We start from the raw sequence: 22985 nt of genomic DNA on the forward strand, positions 1-22985 counted from the left end.
CTGCAGCTGAGCTGGGGGGAGCAGAGCCGAGGTGGGGTTCCTCCAGCTGCTCCTGTGAAGAAGTAGATCTGCCTTCTTTAGGGGGCTGGACACAGAAAGCAGCAGGCGCCACTGACAGCCGAAGAGACGGCCTTGTGTTGTGTTTGGCTCCGGGTGCTGCGGGAGGTGCCAGGGAGAAGCTGAGGAGCTGCAGAAATGGGAACTGCCAGGGCTGCAGCTGTGCTGTGGGGAGGGGAGCACCCTGGGTGCCCCACTGCAGTGCCCCGGCACCACCACGGGGCAAGGAGAGCTATGGGCAGGCGTTGATCCTTCTGCTGAGGGCTTTGCCCTTGCACAGCTCCATCTTGCACCCGTCTTCACACCCTGGGGCCCTCCAGGTTGTCGCAGCGACAGGGATGCCTGCCAAAAGCTTCAGTTGGTGCAGGCTGCCAGGGTCCAGCACTGGTGGGACAAACTGGCCAGTGGCTCGGTGTGGCGGTGGCCGTGGCATTGGTGCAGGCAGCAGCCTGGTGTGTTTGCAGGGGACATGCAAGAGGGAAAGCTGCCAGGCAGCAAGACGGGACAATGCCCTGCTCTCCTTTGCCCAGGGCTGGCAGGCAGGCTCCCGCCGGGGGGGCATGGGAGGATGGGCCAGCCCTGTGTTTACTCCTCCAAAAAAAGAGACTTTCCTCCTGAAAACAAAACCTTTTGTGTGCAAATGCAGCCGTCTAGCAGGTTTGTTTTTATACAGGAAACTTTGAAGCAGAGGGCCAGGGCTGGTTTCGTTTTGAGGTGGATTTTTCAGTTCATGGCAGCGTTTGGAAACTGAGCCGCTTCCCGAGTTTGGAGGCTGATGCTTTCATGTAGCTGCTGAGCAGGGCGGCAGTGCCCAGCCTCCTCCTCTCCCTGCCGCGCAGGCAGGCGGTTTGGAGGGAGCCGGCATCGCCTTCCCTCTGCCTTTTCTCCGCAGAGAGCCTTGCCCAGCCAAGGCAGCCGGGGGGGGTGAAGCCGCCGACAGAGCCGGGTGCCTGTGGTGGTGGGAAGGCTGAACCCCCCGAGCAGCACTGAAACATCTGTGACCCTCGTGGGACTGGAAAGGGTCAGATGCAGAAGTCCCCCTGCCATGCACTGCAGAGCAGAAGTGGGAGCCTGCTGTGCCCACGATGGGCTAAACCGGGCTAATCCTGCCAGCATCTTGTGAGGAGACCAGAAACATGAGCTTTGGGCCTTGTTTTCAGTTGAGACTGCAGGATACAGGAGTTCTCATGCTCACTGCCATGGCTCTTGCATCTCCTACTGTCATCAGGATGGGAGAGGGGATGCCTTGGGACCTGCTCCCATGGTCCCAGCTGTTCTCCAAACGCACTGGGAAGACCCTTCTATTTGCCCCCAAGGACCAGCTGGCCACCCATTCAGCAGGGTGAGGATAAGTGCCATGCTGGACAAGCTCTTGGAATGCTCTGCACCTCCTGAGCCAATTTAAGCGGTCCTCTCCATGTCTGCCTTGATGTGGGACTGAGAGGGACCAGGATGCTCTCAATCCCATGTGGTGGCTGGTCTGACGGGGACCAGGGCAGCAAAGCCTTTAGCAATCACAGCCCACAGACACCTTCACAGCCAGAGCGTGGGTCTGGGTGTCTGCGCTGGTTCCATCACAGCCTTGGGGCCCTCCCTGCTCCCTTTGCAACAGCAGCATGAAGGGTTGCTCACCATCTCCAAGGGTCCCATCAAGGGTCTCCAAGGCTATCCCTGCAGCACATGGTGCAAACCCAGGTGAGGTGCAGGGAGGTGAGAGCCATGCCCAGCCTGCAGCACGGCACGTGTCTCCTGCCCTCCCTGGGGAGCAGACCCCTGCCCTCACAGGGCCGCAGGAGACATCTCCGTCCAGCTGATCCCTCCTCCCTGGCATCCTGCAGCTGAGACGCTGGGCGAGCCCAGGCGGGCCTTCCCCCAGGACCAGCCCAGACTTGAGCGTCAGGGCTGTGCACAAGAAGGAGTAAACGGCAAGTGTGAGCGCGCCAAGTTGACACTGCAGGCATCAGGCTCGCGGGGACAGGCTGTGGACCATGCTGGGGATGCCCACCAGGAAAGGTACTGGTCCTACTCCCTCTCTCTTCCTAGATGCGCGGTCAAAGCTGGGATGCATGCAGTGGGGAAAGGAGCATGGTCTCTCCTGTGCTCTGGCATGGCGTGGGCAAGCCCCATCCCACAGCTTTGGGGCAGGTGGCAGGGGATGGGCAGCCTCTGTGCAGGGCTGTGCCTGGCATTACAGGGCTGTGCCTGCCAAGGGGGAACCTCGTGCCCAGGGTCTCCATCATGAAGAGGTATGGATGGGCACTGGGAGCTGCTTTGTGGCTATTTCTTGGCTCTGTGACCGTGCCATCCTGGTAGCCCCAGGCATCTTTGGTGTCCGCCTGTGCAGACACTGCAGCCCAGGGTGGCCGTAGAGCCCTGCAGGGCTCCGCAGGTTGTTGGTGATGGGGTGAGGGATTTTGGGGGGCCATCCAGGTGCTGCCATAACGCTTCTTGCAGTAGGTGTGGGGCAGGGACTCTGCAGGCTGCTCTCAGCCCTCCCAACCTGGTTCCTCTTGCCAGGGCAAGAGGACTCCTGAGCCTGCTCAGCCCCAGGGGCGGCTCCCGCACCCCGGGGGGACAGAGCAGGTTTGCCCGGCTCTGCGGGTTCTGGGCGTGCTCTGAGTCACCTGCAGCCTGGCTCTTCCCAGCTCCACACCCGCAGGCATCCTGGGCTCTGCTGCCAGGCCTCCAGCAGCAAGCAGGGGAAGCGCAGAACATCACCCAAGCACGGGACTCACTCCTGCACCTCCCGGCTGTCCCACAGCCTGGCCAGCTCTGGGCACAGCTCTGCCCTGCAGAAGGGATGATGTCCCCCCTCCCCTCCCTGCAAAATGGGAAGAGCTCCAAGGTTTGAAAGCTCCAGGCAGGAGGCAGGCAGCAGCGCTGGCAGGGCTACATGTGGAAATGTTTAAACGCTTGCAACTGACGGGGTTGAAGGAAGAGCATCCCAGTGCTCCAGGGTTTAGGGTTGGAGAACGGTGGCGTGTGAACCTTGCAAAGAGAGAGGTCCCAGCGGCGCCTGCATCATCCACAGGTTCTACCCTGGGAACAGCCTGTTCCCCTTGTTCCTCCCTCACAGCCTCGGGCAGGGCTTGGCACCCCAGAGGTGGCAGAGGGGAGAAACTGTGGCCTGGGGCAGTTCAGAGTGCTGGTGGGCACAAGAAGAGACAGGGACCAGAGGGACAAGGACTGGACAAATGCTGCTGCTGGGCCAAGGCAGGACAGGAGCCCCAGAGCTGCTCCCAGCCCAATCCCAGTCGCACTAGTGCCCCATACCATGCATCCCCCGGGCACCACTTTGTCACATCCTGGATGCAAGGGTTCCTGCCCAGGGAGGGACGGCAAAGCTCCCACGGGGACAGCAGGGCTGCACGTCCCACCATGGGTACAGGCTCCTCGGTACAGTGACAGCATCGCCCATGGCATAGTGCCAGGTCATGGCTGTGCCCTTTCTGGGTGGCAGGCTGAGTCCCTCAGGGAGTGGCAGCATCCTTGTCTGCACACTGTCCCCTGGCAGCGGTGTGCAGGGACCCTGCTCGTGCCCAGCCTTGGGAGTGTTGCCCACTGGCTGTGACCACACAGGGACCCCGTGACACTGGGGATGCTCGGGTGTCGCAGGCACACACTCTCAAACTCAAACTCAAACTCAAACTCACCCCAGCTGGTGCTTCCCAGGGTGGGGTTCTCTGCTTCCCCCAGGTGTAGAGGACCATGCTCAGGTCTGGGAGATGCCTCAGGGGGACAAGACCTGTGCCACCAGCTCCATGCTCAGGGCACCTGGAGTAAAGGACAGTGCAAGGAGCACAAAGGCAAACCGGGAGCAGACTCTGCTCTGGTCTGAGGTTGGCACTGCTCTGGAGCCTTTGCCAGACAGGGCCTTTGCCACTGCACTGTGGCTACTGTCCCTCAGCATAAGCAAGACCTGACACCACAGTGATGGGCATGCTGTCAGAGATCCCTTTTCGCATCTCTGTTCCAGGCTGCATGATCCCACTGGGGCCCGGGGCAAGGGCAACCTCCCAGCCTGAGGCTCTGACCCTGGCAGGAGGTGGTGGTTTGGCTGCACAGGCCCCACGGTCCCAGCCCAGATCTGCCCAGCATAACTTTCTAGTGCTCATGGTTGGCGGGGCATGCCCCATCCCCCTGCTCCCTGCGGTAGCCTTTGCTGCTTCACGGAAAATGTGATGACTCGGCAGCCCCTGAGTTTCCAGGCCTGGTTCCAGCTGCTGGGTGGAGAGACTTTCTGCAGTTTTTTTTGGGTCTGGCACAACCAAAGGCTTCACTGTCGGGGGGACCAGAGGGGAGATCTGGCATCTCCAGATGAAGGCAGCCTCTCTCTCTGTGCTTGCCTGTGGTGGCATGGTGTCACCAGGGTGGCTGTGGGGAGGGCAGCGCTGGCATGTAATGAGCAGCTTCTTCTGTCCAGTATGGGAGGCTGCTGGGCCCCGTGGCGCCAAGGACAGGGTCTGGGTTTCACTTTCACCAGCACTTTGGGCTGTTTCCAACACAGGCACAGCCCAAACTCCCTGAGCTCAGGAAGCAAAACTGCCTGGTCGCCAGGTCTGAATCAGTGGGGCTGGTATGGATGTCCCCATGGCCAGTGGGGTGCCCGCTCTGCAGGCCCTGTAACTGGCCACCAGCAGCATGTGGAGGCTGGGAGACCTGCTGGACACATCTGGGTCTGTGCCCAGAGGTCAGTCCCATCCTGGTGGGCACCAAGGCATGGTGGCGAACATCCCCCTAGCCCATCCTCATACTGGGCAGGGGGTCACTTCTCCTCCTGGAGAGGGAGGTGTGGGGCAGAGGCAGAGCAAGGCAGTGGGCTCTGGGGGAATGAAGACACTGCTCCAGGAGTCCCTGATCGGCTCCCCAGCCCAGAGACCAGGGAGGGCAGGACAGATCCATTGGTCCTTGGGCAAGCCAGTGCCCAGAGCTGTACCAACACACAGGGCCATGGTAGCAGCAGTTGTTTTCCAACAAGTTCCTGAGATGCCACATCCCACTTACCTCCCTTGCATCTCCATCCCACTGAACTGGTGTGGCTGGAGATGGAGATGACCAGCTTTGCAGAGAGGCTGGTGGCGAGAGGGTTGGGGCTGCAGGCAGGCAGGTGTAGCAAGTGTGTGCAGGCTCAGCTTGGTCCCCCACTGGGCAGGGCAGATTCAGCCCAGCTGGAGTTTCCCAGCGAGTGGTTTTGTCCTCCTGCTGGCCTGGAGCTCCTCTTTGGTGTGCTTTGAAGATAGAAGAGCCCCACCTTGACTCTGTAGCCTGGGAAAATCTCCTGCCTGTGCCACGGCAGGGGACACTGCCTCCTGTCACCTGCCTCAGACAGTGGGGGATGCAAAATCTCTTTCCAGGATTTTCCTTGATAACCAAGGGTCCCTCCTGGTCCATCCCCCTGGATCGCAATTCCCAGCCCACCATTCTCACCTCTCACCCCTGCTTCATCAGCCAGGGGCTTCTCCAATTCAGCTCTGTCCTCACCTGTCACCCTCCCGGGACACCACATGGTCCCAGCTGCCCCCAGCCTCCTCTGCCTCCACCCCAGCCATCCTCACCCTCCAGGCTGCTCATGGCAGCAAATAGCCCCATGGTCCCCATCCAACACGTGGTCACCTCTCCTTGTGCCGCTGTGGCAGGGTGCATTACCTGACAGCCTGCACCTCACCAGGGACCCACATGGGGACATCCCCCCAAAGCCTCTCTGCAAACTTGTTTGAGGGGCAGCCCATTGTATCCACCCAGATCCCACCCTGGGCCCCCGGGTGAACCTGGCAAGCCCTCACTGCAGCAGGGAGCTCCAGCCTCCTCCCAGCTGGCTGCAGCCGCCCTGCTCTGGCAAGGGGCCTTTTAAAACAGTTCCCAGTGCACCGGAGATGGCAGCAGCCAGCCCCATACCTCCCTCTGCCTCAGCTCATGGAGGGGGACTCCCTCCCCACCCATCTAAGTGGCTGGAGGACATCACCAGTATCCGTGAGCACACACCTTGCACTCCAGTGGGGGATGGCCAGTCCTGTCATGCTGATGTCTGGAAGCAGGGATGGCTGTCCCTGGCTGTCTGTGGCACTGTTGATGGCTCATCCCCATCAGCCCCAGGCACTGGTAGACCCTGTCTCAAATGCCTATCGGTGGTTCCATAAGAGACAGAGCTTTTACCCCAGGCCTCCATCACTTGGGCAGATGCACTGCTTGCATTTTTGACCCTCAGGCCTCTCCGGAGCTGCCAGTATTAAGGATTAAAAAACTTGCCTGTGCTGGAGCCAAGATGCTGCTTTCTGCTCCCACCCCTATCCCCATGTCCAGGGTGCAGGGGGAGGGCAGGTCTGGCGACAGAGAACCTCCAGGTTTTGAGCTGTGCCTCTCTGCTGTGGGGACACCTGAGTCATTAACAGAGGAGATGGCAGTGACACGTAAGCCCTCACCGCTGGGCTGAGCAGCAGGGCCAGGGCCCCTTTACCCTCAGCCCGCACCCGTCGGGGACTGGGCCTCTGCAGAGACGTGACTGTGACCACGGACCAAGACTCCTGGCACCAGTCCCATTTGGCCAGGACCTGGGGAATTAGCTGTCCCCTGTGCAAAGGGAAGGGGACTCAAGTGCTTTGTCCCCTTTCTCAGCTGGGGGGCTGTCAGGAGGTTTGGGGGATGGACTTGGGGTTGGAGATGAGTCCTAGACTTGGGCCCTTGTGTCTCTTCTCAGTTACATGCAGCATCTGGGGCTTTCCCTTGTCTTTGCCCAGGCACTGGGGGCTGATCTGACTGTCACAGGTCCCACCTGACAAACCTCTGAGTTTTGAGGGGAGGCAACCTGCTGTCTTGGGGCCAGCTGGAGTATGTGTCCCACCCTGACAGCTTGGTGGCTCACAACAATAAGCAGAGCTTGAATAGTCCCCATTGGCGGCCGTGCTGGCTACTGTGACAGGCTCCCATGGCCACACAGGCTGAGCTGGCTTCCAGGGTAGATGCATCACTGAACCTCTTCCAGAACTGTCCCAGATCTCCAGCGCTGATGTGAAGCCAATGGCATCTCCGCTCTGAATCAGAGCTGGCATCCCGCCATGCGTTGCACAGACACAGCACAGCAGCACGTACAGCTGGGGGGACACGGCGTGCTCCCCGTGGCAGCACCACAGAGTACAGTCCCCACAACCCACAAGCAGACAGGGACCCGGCCAACCCCCCAGACAGGCAAAGCGTGGTCCAGGCATCTTGGTGCCGGTGGCATGCACCGCACAGGAACCTCACAGTGTGCAACCCCCCCAGCTCCACGCTGCCTGGGCAGGGCACAGAGGCACAAGGTTCCCTGCACACCCAGCGCGGCCGAATCTCCCGCTCCCCATCGGCGCCTCCCGCACAAACCCCTGCGTGCGGGGCTGAGCGAGCCGGGCACGGAGCGACCGCAAGCACCCAGCACCCGGCTCCACGCTCCCGCCCACGCTCCCTCCAGCATCCGCGCCCCGCCGCAGGGACCGCGGGGGCTGCGGGGGCCGTGGGTGTCGTGGGGGCTGCGGGGCGGGAGGGGGCTGCGGGGCCCGTGGGGGCTGCGGGGGCCCCGGCCCTCCCCTCGCTGGGGGCTGGGTTGGGCACTCCCTTCCAGCTCAGAGCCGCCATCTGTCCTGTCCTGTCTCCTCCCCTCCCCTCCCCTCTCCGCACCAGCTCCCGCAGCCCCGCAGAACTCCTCCCGATGGCCAGAGCGGGCTCCGGCCGTGCAGGGACCCCCCCGCCCAGCCCCCCGGCAGCAGCTCTCTGCCCGCAGCACGCACCCGCTGACACACGGGCAGCTGCGGGGTCCCCGCAGAGGGACAGGGAGCCGCGGGAACAATAGCAAATGCGGGCAGCGAGAGGCTCACGCACACACGGGACTTCTCCCCGCCCGGAGTCGCTCCCTGCTCCTGCCCCGGGGCGGGCAGGGCTGCTGTGCGGGGCCCTGGCACCCAGCGCCGGTCCCTGCTGACCCATCCTGTCACCCGCGCTCGGAAGGCATGCGGGGGGGCAGCCCCTCGCTGCCGTGGGAGAAAGGGCCGGCTGGGGACGGCCGCTGCTGAGAAGCTATTCCCCCCACGACTTGTCATCCCTCTATTCTGCAGCCACCCTGGTCCCAATGCGACCGCCGCCGCCGCTGCTGCTGCTCGTCCTGTGGGTGCTGCGGCTCCTGGGAACCCTGGCAGAGGTAAGACCTCGTCTCTTCGTCCCCCTGTTTGTCCATTCAGGCTCTTGGCTCCAAGCTCGCTGGCAGCAAGGGGCTGCGCATAGTCCTACCCCGCTGAGGAATGACGGCATATTTCTGGGCTGCCTTTCCAGCCATGCAGCTGCACCAAATTAGTGACGTTTGCAATTACGAGCTGGCTTTTTCCTCCACTTCCCCCCGCCTCGCCATGCCCTCTCGCCCCGGCGCCTGGTATCGGAGCATGTTACTGCTGCCATGGCTGCACGGCTCCTCAGCCCAGGAATTGGCTGGCTGATGTTCCCAGGGACCCAGAGCCCCTTCACTCCCCTCCGCATGCACGCTCCCCAAAGCACAGCAGTCAGGGGGGGAGCCAGAAATGAGTCAGCCAGCAGATCCAAGGGGGAAATAACTAGAGAAAGATGATTGCTCCTCTGTGGCTTGTTGGGGGACAGGGATTGGGCAGAGACATTTCCTTTCATGTGGAGGGAACTAGCCTCAACCTAAGCAGGGCACACCCTGCTCCCAAGCAGACTGTGGGGAGACGGGCATCCCGCGAGCATGCTCAGCACCCACTGCGGTGGGATGGGTGCTCGATGCTCTGCAGCTCCCAGGCCAAGCCCTCGCTTTGCTGCCTGTGGGGGATGGCAGGCAGCTGGACTGAGGTCCGGGGTCTCCCCGTCCTCCCCTGCCCCACGATAATGGGAAGCAGGGGAGCCTATAGAAGTTGCCAGGGTCCGGAACCCCCTCCTTCCCTGTATCTTCCCCTTGTGCCCTGGCTGTTTTGGTGGGACATCCTCCCCTGTGGGCCCCGTATTGGTCTGCTGTCCCAGGACCCATGCAAAAGGCCAGGGTAGTCCACAGCTGCATCTGTTGAGTCTGTCTCCCTGCCTTTGCGAGGGGAGGGTGACATGAGCAGTGACCTGAGCTCTCCTGGGAAAAGGGGTCACAGTCCCCAGAGGGTCACAGCCCCCAGCTGCCATAGAGGAGTGGGACCTGTGCCTGGCCAGCCTGACCACTGGCCTGCACAGGGCACCTCTCCTAGGCGTTGGTCTCAGCTCAGACCAGCACACCTTGGCCATCTCTCACTTGACACCTTCAATCCCCCAGGATGAGGGATGCAACCAGACAGCACGGGCAGGGTTGGAGGGACAGGATGCACCCAATGATAGAGGTAAGTCTAAGAAACTTAGGTCACCAGGCTGCAGAGGGTGATCTTTGTTGCCAGGAGCAGTGAGATGAGCGGATGTGCTGTGCCAGGACACCGGGAGTTAAGAGTAGTTTTGTAAATACTCTGCTTTAGACTTCCCAGAAGATGCAAGTCATGGCCAGGGAAGGGCAGAGATTCAGCCCCATCCTCCTCCAGCAACCAGCCTTATGGGGGGCAGTGTGAGAGATGGACAAGGCTCCAAGCTCTCTCCTTCCCATCGAGCATCAAGTGGGCTCAGCAGCAGCACAGCATGAGCCCTGCACGGAGCGCCTGCAGCCAGGCGCTGCTGTGTGCTCGCAGCCGGCGCTGGCCTGTGCCAGTGGAAACTCCCCCAGATGATCTGAAGGCATCAGTCAGGGCATGGGGTGTACCTGGATGTGGCTGGCTGTGCTGTGGTTTGCGAAGCTTATCTACGGGGACTTGAGCAGTAGTGGGATCAGGGGCCTCAGGGCTGGAGAATGCCTCTGGCCCATTTAAGGTACTAGTACATTTGTATTGCAGAGGTGAAGAAGAAGATTGCCAAGTAACAGATGGAGGCAGGTGGTGCAGTCTGTTGGAAACATGAGAGAAGCAGACAAACATGGGTGGAGAACTCGTGCCTTCATGAGATAAGAAAGAGCCCGCAGTGAAATACCATCCCTGTTTGAACTCCACACAGGGCACAATCCCTCTGGCTCTCTCCAGGAGGAGATTAGCCACCCCCTGTGCTCTGCGAGCTGCTGTTGACAGCAAGTTTAGCCCAGGGCAGCTGGCCCAGGTGTAGACACCTGGCCCCTCGACACCCAACTACATTCAGATAACCCTTCCTGAGCTGTCTTTTCCCAAATCTGCACTTGAACTGCTCAGGGATGGCACTGAGAAGGCCTTCCCAAGGGAAGGCTCCTCTTTGGTGGCCACATGACTTCCCCAACTTGGCGTGGCAGCATGCTCCAAACAACAGAAGTTGTAGGAGGTTCTGAAACTGTCCTTTGTGGGAGGGCCACATGCAACACCTGAGCAGTCCCAAAGGTGGATCCCGAGGGTGGATCACAAAGGTGCCCCTGCCCCTGGGGCTCGCTCCACACTGCTCCTGTGTAAAGGCAGCCCCCAGGCAGACCTCTGTGGCAATAGCTGTGCTTGTTTAAAGCTGTCTTGCCATGCCAGATCACATGTAAGCCTGTTACAAGATGTTGCATGTCATAAATTTTAAGTGCTAATTATTACACAAATATCTTATTAGCACTAGGGCTGCTCTGGTGTTTCCCAAAGGCTGAAGGCAGCAGAGAGCTCCATCATTCACATGAAGGCTGGGGACGGGGAGTGCGTGATGATCTGCTGGTGAAGGCACGGGGGGGCAGAGATGGAGCCTGCAAGGGTCACGTTGCCAGCTTGCTCCCAACAGACAGGCTATGTCTGGCTCCTGTTTGTGTAGGTGGTTCCTGAGCAACTCTAAGGGCACGGATCCAATAGCAGTTTTGGCCACTGACCCACCAATTCGGCCAAGCCCCATACGCCACTTCCTTGTCCCCAGACGCTCTCCATCTGGATGCCACAGCACTGGCCCTGCAGCCACAGCGTGCTGACCTTGCTGCTGCAGTAAGGCCAAGGCAGGGACACACCTCATCAGGAGGTTGTGCAAATCTGGCCCCACATTTCCTCCACACAAGCAGTGCCCTGCTCTTCCCATGTAGGCTCTGCACCGGGCAGACAGTGGGAGTCAGAGCCTGGATCCCTCTGAAGCAGTCTTTACCCTCTGCTGCGTCAGAGCCCACACAGAGACAGACACTGTTGCAGGGAGCGTAACGGCCCCACTGCCGTATCTATCCTGCTCCCTCATGGACATTGTCTTGCTTCTGCAAGGTGGACCTAGAGGCCTTTGACAGCTTTTCTGGGGGCTCAACCAACCATTGTGGTGAGCAATGGATTATATCCAGCCAGGGCAACTTTTCTATTATAAAGCAGGGCTGTCTGGATAAAGCATGTGATGGCCTGAAGTCTTCTAGTCTTTCTCCAATGGAGGAGATGCTCTTTGTTTAGGTGCATCTCTTTCACATGATGCCTTTGATCCCAGTCCATGGGGTTTCTGATATTTCCTGTGTTTTCCAAAGGCTATCCAAAGCCCTTGGGGTTGGGGGGCCTGACCGAAGCGTGGCAGTGCCCACAGTGGTGACCTGTGCTAAGGTGTGCAGTGAGACTGGGTGGGCTGGGGAGCCTGGCCCAGCAGGCTGGACACCCAGCAGCACCACGGCTCCCTGCTGAGGGTTTCGGCTTTGCCTCCACAGGGACCCTCCTGAACCTCAGTGTGAGTGACCATGGCTGGTCGGACTCCCTCCTTCTGTCCTGGGATGAGCCAGAGGGGGGTGCCAAAGGATATTCGCTCGCTCTCTCCTCCCTGGGGTCAGGCACACCGTTGCAGAATGGATCTGCTGGACCCAACATCACCAGCTTCTGGTTCCATGGGCTGACCCCTGGCATGCGCTATGAGATTGAGGTGACAGCCACACTTGCCTGCATGGAGACCACCAGCCAGACAGTCACAGCACAGACAAGTAAGGGGTTCCCCAGGGACTGCAGAGTCAAAGGGTCTCAGTGCTCCTACCAACGATCACCCCACTGCTTTGGACAGTGCAAAGTACAGGTCTGTGTGGAGTCCCATGAGTTCTTAGGGAAGTTGGCTTTTCCTCACTTCCACAAGGATTGGGCTCCTTCCCTGGTCCCCAGAGCCCCAGGGGTCATTGCCTCATCCATGTGGAGGGAGGGTCCTGTCCCTGCACCTTGCATGGGCTAATGCTATATCTTCTCCTGGAATAATATAGCTAATGATGTGGACTGCAGAGAGCTGAGGGGTAGGAGGAAAAAGTCATGCCTGGAGGTCTAGAAAGAGCTACAAGGAAGTAGTAACTGCTCCATCATTTTGGCACATCTCTGTCAATCACTAGCTCACCCACCAAGCCTTGCTCTACACCCTCCCTGGCTGATGCCAGGGACCAGGGGGAGGGGCAGGGCTGGTAAGCCCACAGCTCAGGTGAGGATGACAGCCCTTGCCTGCATCTCTCCAGAAGATCCTTGAGTAAATCAGTGCAAGTGAAGGTGGAAACCTAGAAAAGGAGAGTTGAGCTAGAGGGAGGGGGTTGGCCAGGAGAAGGGATGGTGTCAACAGCGGTGGCTGCAGGGAGCAGGGGGTGGTGCTAATGGGAAGGCAGGAGGTAGGACCCACAGGGCCAGCAGGAAGAGAGGACCTGGCAGCAGGTGAGCTCACAGGTAAGCACTGATGGCTTCACCTGGTGTGCTGTCCCTGACCAAGCCTCTCAGCCCAATTCAGAGTGTCTGTGCAGAGACTGATCCAAAGGGGATGGTGCAGCCCACCAACCCCTGGGAGACTGGTGAGCTGGCAGGGAGGTGATGGGGCTGTGCTTGGGGTATTGGGTCCTGTGGAGCTGGCTGGCAGGACCTCACTAGGTGAAGGTACTGTCCCACCAGCTCTTGAGCAACGTGGCAGGTCAAGCATCCCCAGGCAACCAGCCAACACTGTCTGTGCTATGTCCCATGCAGGTCCTTCACCTGTCCGCAACCTGACCCTGAGCAGTGGTGGGAGCTCTGCCATGCTGCAGGCGTCCTGGGCGCATGCCCACGGGCAGCGAGACAGCTACCACCTAGCCCTCTACCACAGCGACTCCCAGACGCTGGTGAGAAATGTGTCCATCCTGCCAAACGCCTCTACCTTCCTGTTTGACGGGTTGCTACCTGGCAGTGAGTACGCCTTGAAGGTCAGCACGCTGGTTGGATCCAGTCAGGCGAGCACCAGTATCCACCAGTGGACAGGTAGGGACTGATGGGTGTACCTACCCAAGAGGGAAGGGAATTGGCAGGAGGGGTGCAGCACATGTGCTGGCTGGGCTGGCAGAGAGAGGGAGGAGGTCTCCAGGCTCAGGATGGGGAGTTTGCATAGGATGGGTAACAATGGAATTTTTCACATCCCCACTGTAAGCCCAGTGTGCTTGGCCATAGGGACGTCCTCGCACCTCAGTCCTGCCTTGCAAGACCCGCAGCTTGGGTGCTCCATGTCCCCTTGGGAGAAGGGAAATCTGGAGATCTTGACAAGAGATCTTGGCCGGTGGGAGCTGCAGAAATGTTGCATTATCCAGGCTGCCACCCCCTCTGCCCTGCAGCCCAAAAGAGAGTGACCTCTTTTGGTATGGAGGGACCTCAAGACCCCCTTGGTCTGCCTGGGAAGGGACGTGGGAGAGACATCCCTCAGCAGACCCCTGCCAGACCTTCAGCCATCATGCCAGCATAGAGACTAGTTGTGGGCATAGGAAACCCTGGGGAGAGAAGAAGGTCCTGGGACCTCCAGCCTCAGTGCTGAACCTCTCTCCCTCCTGCTTTTCCCCTCAGCTCCCTCCATCCCCACCCAGCTGAGACTCAGCCCAGGATCCAGCACCAGCCTCATCGCCTCCTGGGCAGATGCTGGGGGGGCTGCCTGGCTGCACCTCACACTCCACAACCTCCTCACCCAGATGGTGACCACCACCCTGTCAGCCAGAAGGGGCCTCACCAGCTACACCTTCCAGCATCTCCACTCCGGCACCCAGTACTGGTTGGGGCTGAGTGCCATGGCTGGGCCCTACACCATGGTGGGGCCCAATGCCACCGCTTGGACATGTGAGTATGATGGCCAGGGATGGGGGAGGACCTTTGTGGCCCTGGCTTTCTCGCTGCCTCTGGTCCATCCTCTGAATTCGAAGGTCTCCTGCCAGAGCCCTGGGTGCAGAGGGCAATAATTCTGCTTGGACCTGGATGAAAGCCGCTCCAGGACCCAGCTCTGGGGCCAGTGCGTCCCCTGGGCAGAGTGAATTCCTAATGCCAGCCTGCTTTTCCATGGGGCACACTGGAATCAGCTTGTGACCTCTCCCCGAGGAGGAGGATGGAAGGGCAGCAGATACCACTGATGTTCAGTGAATCTGGGGCTGGGCTCTCACATGCCTCAGGGCTGTCCAAGGGCAGCAAAGAAAACAGGGGGCAAGAGGATAGAAGTTTAACTGGTTTGAACTGGAGATTCCTGGAGGGAAATGGAACTTTGGTCCCCTTTGATTGCTGTCAAGGGTATATTTTGGTAGCATCTGGCTTTAGTATCATCCTGGTGGAAGTTCCTAATGTCCAGGGTGCTGTGCAAACACAACCAAGGAAGCCAGCACCTGGCAGGTCAAGAAATTGAGGTAGCTGTCCCAGACCCCAGCTTGTTGCACCATTCAACCCAACTTCCTTCACCTTCTGGCCTCAGGATGGCAATGGCCCTGAGAGCAGGTGCCTTCTACCACCACAGCCCTGGTTTGCTGCCAACACTGTGTCCATAGCACTGCGAACAGTTCTGACCCCAGACTTGCTCTCCCACATGTTCCCAGGAAAGACAGAGGGGAAATGGAGAGGGCAAGCCTGACCTCCAGGACAGAGCAAGATTCATGCCAAATGCCAAGAAAGCGTTGGCCTTCTCTAGTGAAGAGCAACAAATTATGGAGGTGCCAAGCTGCAGACTCAGGGCTGTTGTGACCAGTGACTTGTCCTGGCCTGGGCAGAGACACTGGCCAGGCATATGCTGGAAGGACCTGGGTGCCATCAGCTGATGAGTCTCCAACCCTTTCCTGCTCCGCCTGCCAGTCCGGGAAGCTGGAGCCTGCTCACTGCTGACTCTGCAGCTGGGATTTTGGAAGATCTCCACACCCCCATCTGGTTTGTTTCTGCTATGAAGCAAGTCTGACTCTATCCCTGCTCTTGCCGTCTGTGGCTCTGACCTACCCGACTGAACAAACATCCCTGGGGCCAGACGCACGAGCCAGGGGCATTCAGCCAGGAGTTCGGTCCAGGACAGTTCCTGGGAATATCAGCAAGCTCATGATGAGACACAAATAGAGAGGAGAGGGACTTTTAGGAATTTCCCTTCAAGGCTTCCAGCTTCATCTAGGCTCTGCTAGACAAGGAATGGTTGTGCTGGGGAATGGAGACAGCATGCTCCAAAAGGATGTCTAAGGCTGGATGTGACCCTGCAGATAAGGAAGATCAAGGGGTGTGTGGGGTCCAGAGCTAATGCTCAGCACATAATCCTGATGCACACAGGTCCCTTCTCTTCCCTTCCAGACCCCCTGAGCCCTGGAAATGTGACCCTGAGCCCTGCAGAGGAACAGAACTCCTTGCAGGCTCGCTGGAGCACCCCAGCGGGAGAGAGGGACTTCTACCTGGTGACACTGCAGGAGGAAGAGGATGGTGTGCCAACAAGGAACATCTCTGTCGATGGAGACAACAGTCATGTCACTTTCCACGGGCTGGATCCTGGGAAGCAATACTCTGTCCAGGTGACAGCAGTGGCTGGGCCTTACAGAGCATCAGCCCACAGCACAGCAGCCTGGACACGTAAGCTGAAAGCCCAAGCGTGTCCTTTCAAGGCCATTTCTGCCTCCTGACAGAGGGTTGGGGTGGGAGGAGGATTGCAGCAGGAGCAGAGATGGGGCTGCACAGTGGCACCTGGTCTCAAGGGCAGGCTGTGGGTCAGAGCAGCAAAAGCTGCTGCCCCACAGCTCCTCGTGATGGGGAGACTGGGAGGTCCTTGGCAGATTGGTGCAGGTAGTGTCAGGCACAAATCAAGACCATATCCTACTCAGTAATCTTTGGACTCAGTGTTTGGCAGTCTTCAAGACAGCTTCCCCTCCCTCTGCTTGCCACAAATAGTTTGATGGGTGGTGAAGCACCACCAGTTCCCCCAGAGCAGCATCTCCCTGTGCCCAGTCCCTCCTGGGCAACTCGTGGAGCCACAGTTGGTGCTCAGGCAGCCACCCTAGAGCTGCCACCCTGGAGGGAAGGACTGGAGCCTTAAACGTCATGGGGAGGCACTCACGCAGCCCCTGGTGCCAGGAGTGGTAAAAGGCTCCCTGGCTGCCCATGTTTGGTGGAGATGGAGGGGTGGTACGCTGCAAAGCATCATGAGAGCAGCCTGGCTGCCTGACACTCTGCCCCACACGGTGACAATCCCATTCATGTCTTTTGCAGAGCCGCTAGCACCATCTGGTGTGAGTCTGTCCAGCCAAGGGAGCCCCTACAGCCTACTGGCCAGCTGGGAGGAGGCAATGGGAGAGGGCTACGTGCTGGCCCTCAGCCCCATGGAGCACCCTGTGAAGAATAGCTCGCTGGTTAAAGGTGTCACCAACTTCACCTACAACGGCCTCCACCCTGGGACTCTTTACACCTTTGAGGTCAGCACCGTGGCTGGCCCCTACACATCCTCGCCCCGGCGCATCACCAACTGGACATGTGAGTGCCAAACCCTTACCACAGCCAGCCCCAGGGTTCCCACTGAATCTTGCCCTTCTCTGTGATGCTGTTCCCAAGGGCATGTGATAGCATGGGTCTTCTGCAGCAATAAAAGGACAGAAGGCTCAGGAGGAAAGCAGAGGTACTGTTGGATGCATCCAACCCTGGTCTATGTCCCAGCCACTCGGCACAAGGGTCAGAAGAGCCCAGTGCCATCCTTCTCCTCCCCCGGGTCACCCTCCAGTGGCACTGTTCAGGCTGCATCGACCCTGAACCACCACCCTGATCCAGATCATCCCACTCACCATCTCCTCCAGCACCAGAGCAAGTCCACTCTTACCATGACCAGTCCCTGCCAAACTGGTGGGTGGGTGGCAGCAGGGGGGATGCTGCCAGAGCACCTGGAAGTGGGTTTTCCCAGGGAAGGGGCTCCAGCCCCAGCACATTTGGGGATGCACTTCTGCCAGGTGACCCCAGTCTGGGTGCAGCCAAGACTCTAGACCTTCCCTTTCCTAGATCCTTTGCCCCTGGAGCAGCTGACCCTCAGCAATCAGGGCCACAGCACCTCTCTGCAAGCCTCCTGGAGAGCAGCTCCCGCTGGCAGCACTGGCTACGCAGGCACCCTCTGGGAAACCAAGTCCCAGGAGCGGGTCAGGAACATGACTGTGGGGAACAACTGGATGAATGCCACCTTTGAGGACCTGGTCCCTGGGCGGCAGTATACACTGGAGATGACTGCTATGGCCGGACCTTACAGATCCCCTGTGCGATCAGCCACAGACTGGACATGTGAGTGTGATACCCCTACCCCTACTGCTACTTGCAGCCTTGGCCTGCCAATGAGTGAGAAAGCTCATGGCATGGAAGCAAGGAAGAGTGTGGACCACGTATGGGGAGGAGGGAGAACCAGGGTCAGGGACACATAGACAGGCAAAGAGTGGAAGGACAACCAGGGCCACATTCAGCCAGGTTGGAAGTAAAAGGGTCTTCAGTGCAGGAGAAACCCATCACTGAATGGAAAACATCCAAATGTCATCCAGCAGGAAAGGTGGGGACCCACTCCAAAGTTTGTTGCAGAGCAGAAGCTCAGGCTGTTCTGGGGTTCAGTATGCCAAGGGCTGATTTCTGAGCCCACCAGGGACAGGCAGTGGAGGGTGCTCAGGACCAGCATGTGCAGGACCCCACTCCACACTGCAGCAGCTCCTCTCACCGCCTGGATGTCTCTTCTCTCTCAGACCCTCTGGCTCCAGCCGGCGTGACCCTGACCAACACCCGACGCCCACTGGGACTTGCTGCCTTCTGGGACAAGGCTGCTGGTGATGTGGACCAGTTCCACCTCCAGCTCTACAGCAAGAGCCATCCAGCACAGAGGAACATCTCAGTAGGGCCAGACACCCACAACTTCACATTCCTAGGGCTGTCCCCTGGGATTCAGTACTTCCTGAAGGTGACTGTCCTCGCTGGCCCATACAGATCCTCGTCACACTTTGCCACTGAGTGGACATGTGAGTGAGAATTGTTCCCACCCTCCTGCAGGGACGGGGCATCCTAGCACTGCCTGCAAGACTGGCAGTGGCATGGATGTGTCTGGGAAGAGGGAGGACTCTGGTGAGACCTGCCCCTGAGAATCAGAGCATGTGTCATGAGTTAGGTGCTTTGTGCTGGTTTCTGGGCGCCAAAAGACCCTTTTCCCCAGCTCAGGCTTTCCCTGGTCAAGCTGAACCTTCTGCCTAGACCACTCATGATATCAAGGCCAGCCTGGGACTGGTGGGACAGGGGTGTGAGAGAGGAAGCAGAGAGACCTGTATGGGCTTGCTGCTCCCTGTCCGTGCAGCAGAGCAGCCCACTGGGGAGCTGAGTGCTCTCTTCCCAGTGCAGCACCTGCATGCTGGCAGTGCCTTGGATATGGACAGGCAACTTACATTGTTGTCCCCCAGGACAACAGGGGAACTGGCAGTCAGCGGCTACCACTTCTCCTTTACCCCTGTGCAGAGGTGCAGGCTGTGTCCTGGCTTCTCCAGTTGCCTTCCTCCACCATCTCATATATCTCCATGCTGCATTTCCCCCTAGATCCACTGTCTCTGGCTAACGTGAGTGTACAGCCTGGCCGGAGACCTCAGGAGCTACATGTGAGCTGGGTGGAGTCAGGTGGTGGCAGAGACCACTTGGTACAGCTCTCAGTGGCCGAGTCCCTATCCATCATAAAGAATGTGTCTGTCCCCCGTGGAGTCAACCAGCTTGACCTGGAGGGGCTGGTTCCAGGGTCTCGATACCGTGTGGAGATCATTTCTCAGGCTGGGCCTCATCGCACCTCCTCTCAGACTGCCATTGGCTACACTGGTAAGAACACAGCTCCCCTGCACCCGTCCCCATCCCTGGTACCCAGCCTGGCTCTGACCTGGTGAGGGGCTGGGGACTAAGAGGGGGTCCCAGGGCTATTCTGCAGGAGGGCCCTGAGACCACGTCCCTGCAACCTGGTGCCTGTCTCCTACTCAGGATGCTGGCTCTCTTGTTGAGACCCTCACTGTGAGCCTTGCACTTGTGAGTGCAAGGGTGTGGGGGGTGTTGAGGCAGGCTGGGCTGAGGAGAACAAAAGCATCCAATATGGTCTTCACTCGCTCTGCAGGTCACAGTCAGAAGGAATGTTCAAAAGACAGGTTGATGTAGTGCTGGGAGGTATGGTTTAGTGATGGTGATGCTTCTTGTTTGTTGTGTGGGTGTCTATTTTTGTCAGTTAGGTTGACGGTTGGACAAGATGATCTTTGAGGTCCCTTCCAACCTAGAAGATTCTGTGATTCTGTGTGATTCCCCAGCACTTAGGGACAAAGGGGTCACAGGCCGTGGTGGTGATGCACCGTTATCACTGGGGACACAGGGAGCAGCTTTCATCTGGGAGCAACCTGCTGCTCTCAGCACTCTTTAGACAGCATGTTAGATGCTCACAGTCTTGCAGCTCCCGGTTTCGTTCCCAAACTAGAGTCAGTCCTGAGGATCCCAGGTTTGTCACTGTTTCTTTCCTGCAGTCCCACTACCTCCGCTTTCCCTCTCGGCAAGCCCTGTCAGCACTGCCTGGGCTCTGGCTGTGCACTGGGAGACCCCTTCTGGGCAGAGGGATGGATATCTGCTCAGTGTGCATGAGGAAGGTTCTTCTAAACCAGCAAGGAACCTGAAAGTAGGGAAAGACAGCACCAATGTCACCCTGGCACAGCTGGAACCAGGAACTTGCTACCTTGTTGAGATCTGGGCTGTAGCTGGACCTTACCGCTCACTCCCCAAGAACTTCACTGGCTGCACAGGTGAGCATCCATACCACCCATGGGTGAGTTGTTTACCTGGACTTTAGTAAGGCCTTTGATATGGTTTCCCACAGCATTTTCCTGGAGAAACTGGCTGCCCATGGCTTGGATGGGACACTCTTCACTGGGTTAAAAACTGGCTGGAGGCCGGGCCCAGGGAGTGGTGGTGAATGGAGTTAAATCCAGTTGGTGGCCAGTCACGAGTGGTGTCCCCCAGGGCTTGATATTGGGGCCGGTTCTCTTTAACATCTTTATCAATGATCTGGACAAGGGGATCAAGTGCACCCTCAGTCAGTTTGCAGATGACACCAAGTTGGGCAGGAGTTTGATCTGCTTGAGGGCAGAAGGGCTTTGCAGAGGGGTCTGGACAGGCTGAATCGATGGCCAAGGCCAATGGGATGAGGTTCAACAAGGGCAAGTACCGGGTCCTGCACTTGGGTCACACCAACCCCAGAAGCACTACAGGCTTGGGGCAGAGTGGCTGAAGCTGCCTGGCAGAAGAGGACCTGGGGTTGTTGGTCGATTGTGGGCTGATGTGAGCCAGCAGTATGCAAGGTGGCCAAGAATGCCAACAGCATCCTGGCCTATATCAGGACCAGCGTGGTGAGTAAAACTCAGGAGGTGATCATCTCCCTGTACTGGGCACTGGTGAGGCCCCACCTCGAGTGTGTGTCCAGTTTTGGGCCCCTTACCACAAAAAAAGACATTGAGGGGCTGGGGCAGGTCCAGAGAAAGGCAACGGAGCTGGTGAGGGGTCTGGAGCACAAGTCTTGTGAGGAGCAGCTGAGGGAGTTCAAACCTTCTCGCTCTCTCCAAGTCCCTGAAAGGAGTGTATAGCCAGGGGAGGTCAATCTCTTCTCCCAAGTCTCAGGTGATAGGACAAGAGGAAACGGCCTCAAGTTGTGCCAGGGGAGGTTCAGATTGGATATTAGGAAAAAAATTTACACTGAAAGGGTCATTAAGCCTTGGAATGGGCTGCCCAGGGGAGGGGTGGAATCACCATCCCTGGAGGTATTTAAAAGCCGAGTTGACATAGTGCTTAGAGACATGGTTTAGTGATGGTTTTTGTCAGTGTTAGGTTGATGGTTGGACTGGGGATCTGAAAGGTCCCTTCCAACATAAACAATTCTATGATTCTATGATTTGGGTGAGAGCACTGCGAGGAGCTCCAGAATGGGATGGGGATCAATCTTGGCACCCAGGGAGAGGAGAGGAGGGTATCCTGGCCTGGTTCCCAGTGATGCTGCTCTGCGGTCATCTCCTGCCTCTTACAGCCTTCTTGTACCATGTGGGCACAGAGTGCTTGCTGGTTGGTTGCTACTGGCTTCCTGGGAAAAGAAAGACTCTTCCCCAGAGACAGCTGCACGTTCAGAACTGTGTCTTTTTCTCTCTAACTTGTGTCTGTCTTTCCTCGCAGTTCCTGCTGCACCGACAGACCTGAGCCTCACCAACCCAGGCAGCTCCTCAGAGCTTTACACATGCTGGAACAAGCCCCCCGGCAGGAGGGATCGCTACCATGTTATCCTGTATGGCCTCAGCATCCAGAGTAGGAATCGGGTCCAGACCTTGAGTCCAGATGCCCAGAACATCACCTGGACTCACCTGGAGGCAGGCAGCAGGTTTGCTGTGCAGGTCACTGCTGTGAAAGGTTCATTAGAAGCCTCCTCCACCAACGTCACCCAATGGACATGTGAGTCTGATGGGTTGGGTTCAACACTCCACTGTGCCCCAGAGCCTCCATCTGAGCCTTGCAGAGCACCCACCACCACCTTCCCCATCCCAAACCATCTCTGCTGTGCCCCTAGCTTCCACACAGTTGTCCCACCATTCTGCTCAATGTCCTCATTCCTTCTCTGACACAGACAATCCCCTTATCCACCTCAAAGGCTCTGGATATCTCCCCTGCTAAGTCCAGATGCAAACCCTGGGGATACTGTGCTCAGAGCCACGTGCATTGTCTGCCCGGGGGTTGGTCTCTTCTTCCAAGTCACAGGCAACAGGACTACAGGAAATGGCTTCAAGTTGCGTCAGGGAAGGTTCAGATTGGATATTAGGAAAAAGTCTTACACTGAAAGGGTTATCAAGCCTTGGAATGGGCTGCCCAGGGGAGGGGTTGAGGCACCATCCCTGGAGGTGTTCAAAAGATGGGTTGACATGGCGCTGGGGGACATGGTTTAGTGATGTTTTTTTTTTGTCAGAGTTAGGTTGATGGTTGGACTAGATGATCTTGAAGGTCCCTTCCAACCTAGATGATTCTATGATTGTATGAATTGTCCCCATGCTTCTCTGCGGGAGGATCTCTGGTGGCCAGCCTGCCCACCACCCATTGGGAGCTGGGGGCTGGAGTCCAGCACTGCCAGAGCACGAGGAACCACTGGGCAAAGCAGCCAGCTCATACCACTGAGCAGCAAGTGGTGGCACACAGGGGCTGATGGTCTCCCTATTGCTTTCCAGATCCCTTGGCCCCTGCCAACCTCACCCTGGGCAGCCCTTCTGCCTCCGAGCTGCAGGCCTCCTGGGCAACAACGGGGCGAGGAGCAGAAGGCTATGTGGTGGATGTCTATGATAGAGCCTCCAGCAGTCACGTTGGGCACGTGGTGCTGGGTGGGGATGCCCGGAGTCACACCTTCAGAAAGCTGAGCCCTGGTACTCGCTACAGCGTGGCAGTGAGGGCCACAGCTGGGCCCTTCCACACCAGCACCCCCAACTTCACCCTCTGCACACGTGAGTATGATGCTCTCCTTGCAGCCAGGGGTCCTCTACCAGATCCCCCCCTTCCTGGTTCAAATCAGAGGCCATACTGGTGCAGCCAGATCCTGCCTTCCTCTCCCACCCATGGAAACACCTGGTGCCTGTGCCCTGCAGCACGGGGAGTGTGTGTAGGACCCTGTGGCCTAGCCACCCATGTCCCAGACAACCGTCCACAGCCATCCACAGGCTCAGGCAGCACCAGGGAGGAGGAAATCCCCAGAGGCAGCTGCCACAA

The 22985-nt window shown here is 58.5% G+C and overlaps 1 protein-coding gene across 8 annotated transcripts in view; it reads left to right on the plus strand.

Moving 5' to 3' along the window:
• The first annotated feature begins 7728 nt into the window (after positions 1-7728).
• The window catches only part of LOC106890484 (receptor-type tyrosine-protein phosphatase V-like), a 38383-nt gene continuing 23126 nt past the window's right edge, over positions 7729-22985 (plus strand). For 4 of the 8 annotated variants that reach the window (XM_014946343.1, XM_014946344.1, XM_014946345.1 and 1 more), the window contains exons 1-13: positions 7732-8221; positions 9326-9389; positions 11687-11953; positions 12957-13226; positions 13800-14066; positions 15537-15809; positions 16443-16703; positions 17220-17492; positions 17939-18208; positions 18774-19043; positions 19727-19999; positions 21417-21689; positions 22454-22723. In XM_014946343.1, the coding sequence (XP_014801829.1) occupies positions 8153-8221; positions 9326-9389; positions 11687-11953; positions 12957-13226; positions 13800-14066; positions 15537-15809; positions 16443-16703; positions 17220-17492; positions 17939-18208; positions 18774-19043; positions 19727-19999; positions 21417-21689; positions 22454-22723 (3100 nt within the window). In that variant the 5' untranslated portion in view covers positions 7732-8152. Of the gene's footprint in view, positions 8222-9325; positions 9390-11686; positions 11954-12956; positions 13227-13799; positions 14067-15536; positions 15810-16442; positions 16704-17219; positions 17493-17938; positions 18209-18773; positions 19044-19726; positions 20000-21416; positions 21690-22453; positions 22724-22985 lie in introns of those variants that run through there. The other 4 variants (XM_014946347.1, XM_014946348.1, XR_001412526.1 and 1 more) reach the window with 4 other exon arrangements.

Source organism: Calidris pugnax, unplaced genomic scaffold (genome assembly GCF_001431845.1).
Source record: "Calidris pugnax isolate Ruff unplaced genomic scaffold, ASM143184v1 scaffold116, whole genome shotgun sequence".
Taxonomy (NCBI): domain Eukaryota; kingdom Metazoa; phylum Chordata; class Aves; order Charadriiformes; family Scolopacidae; genus Calidris; species Calidris pugnax.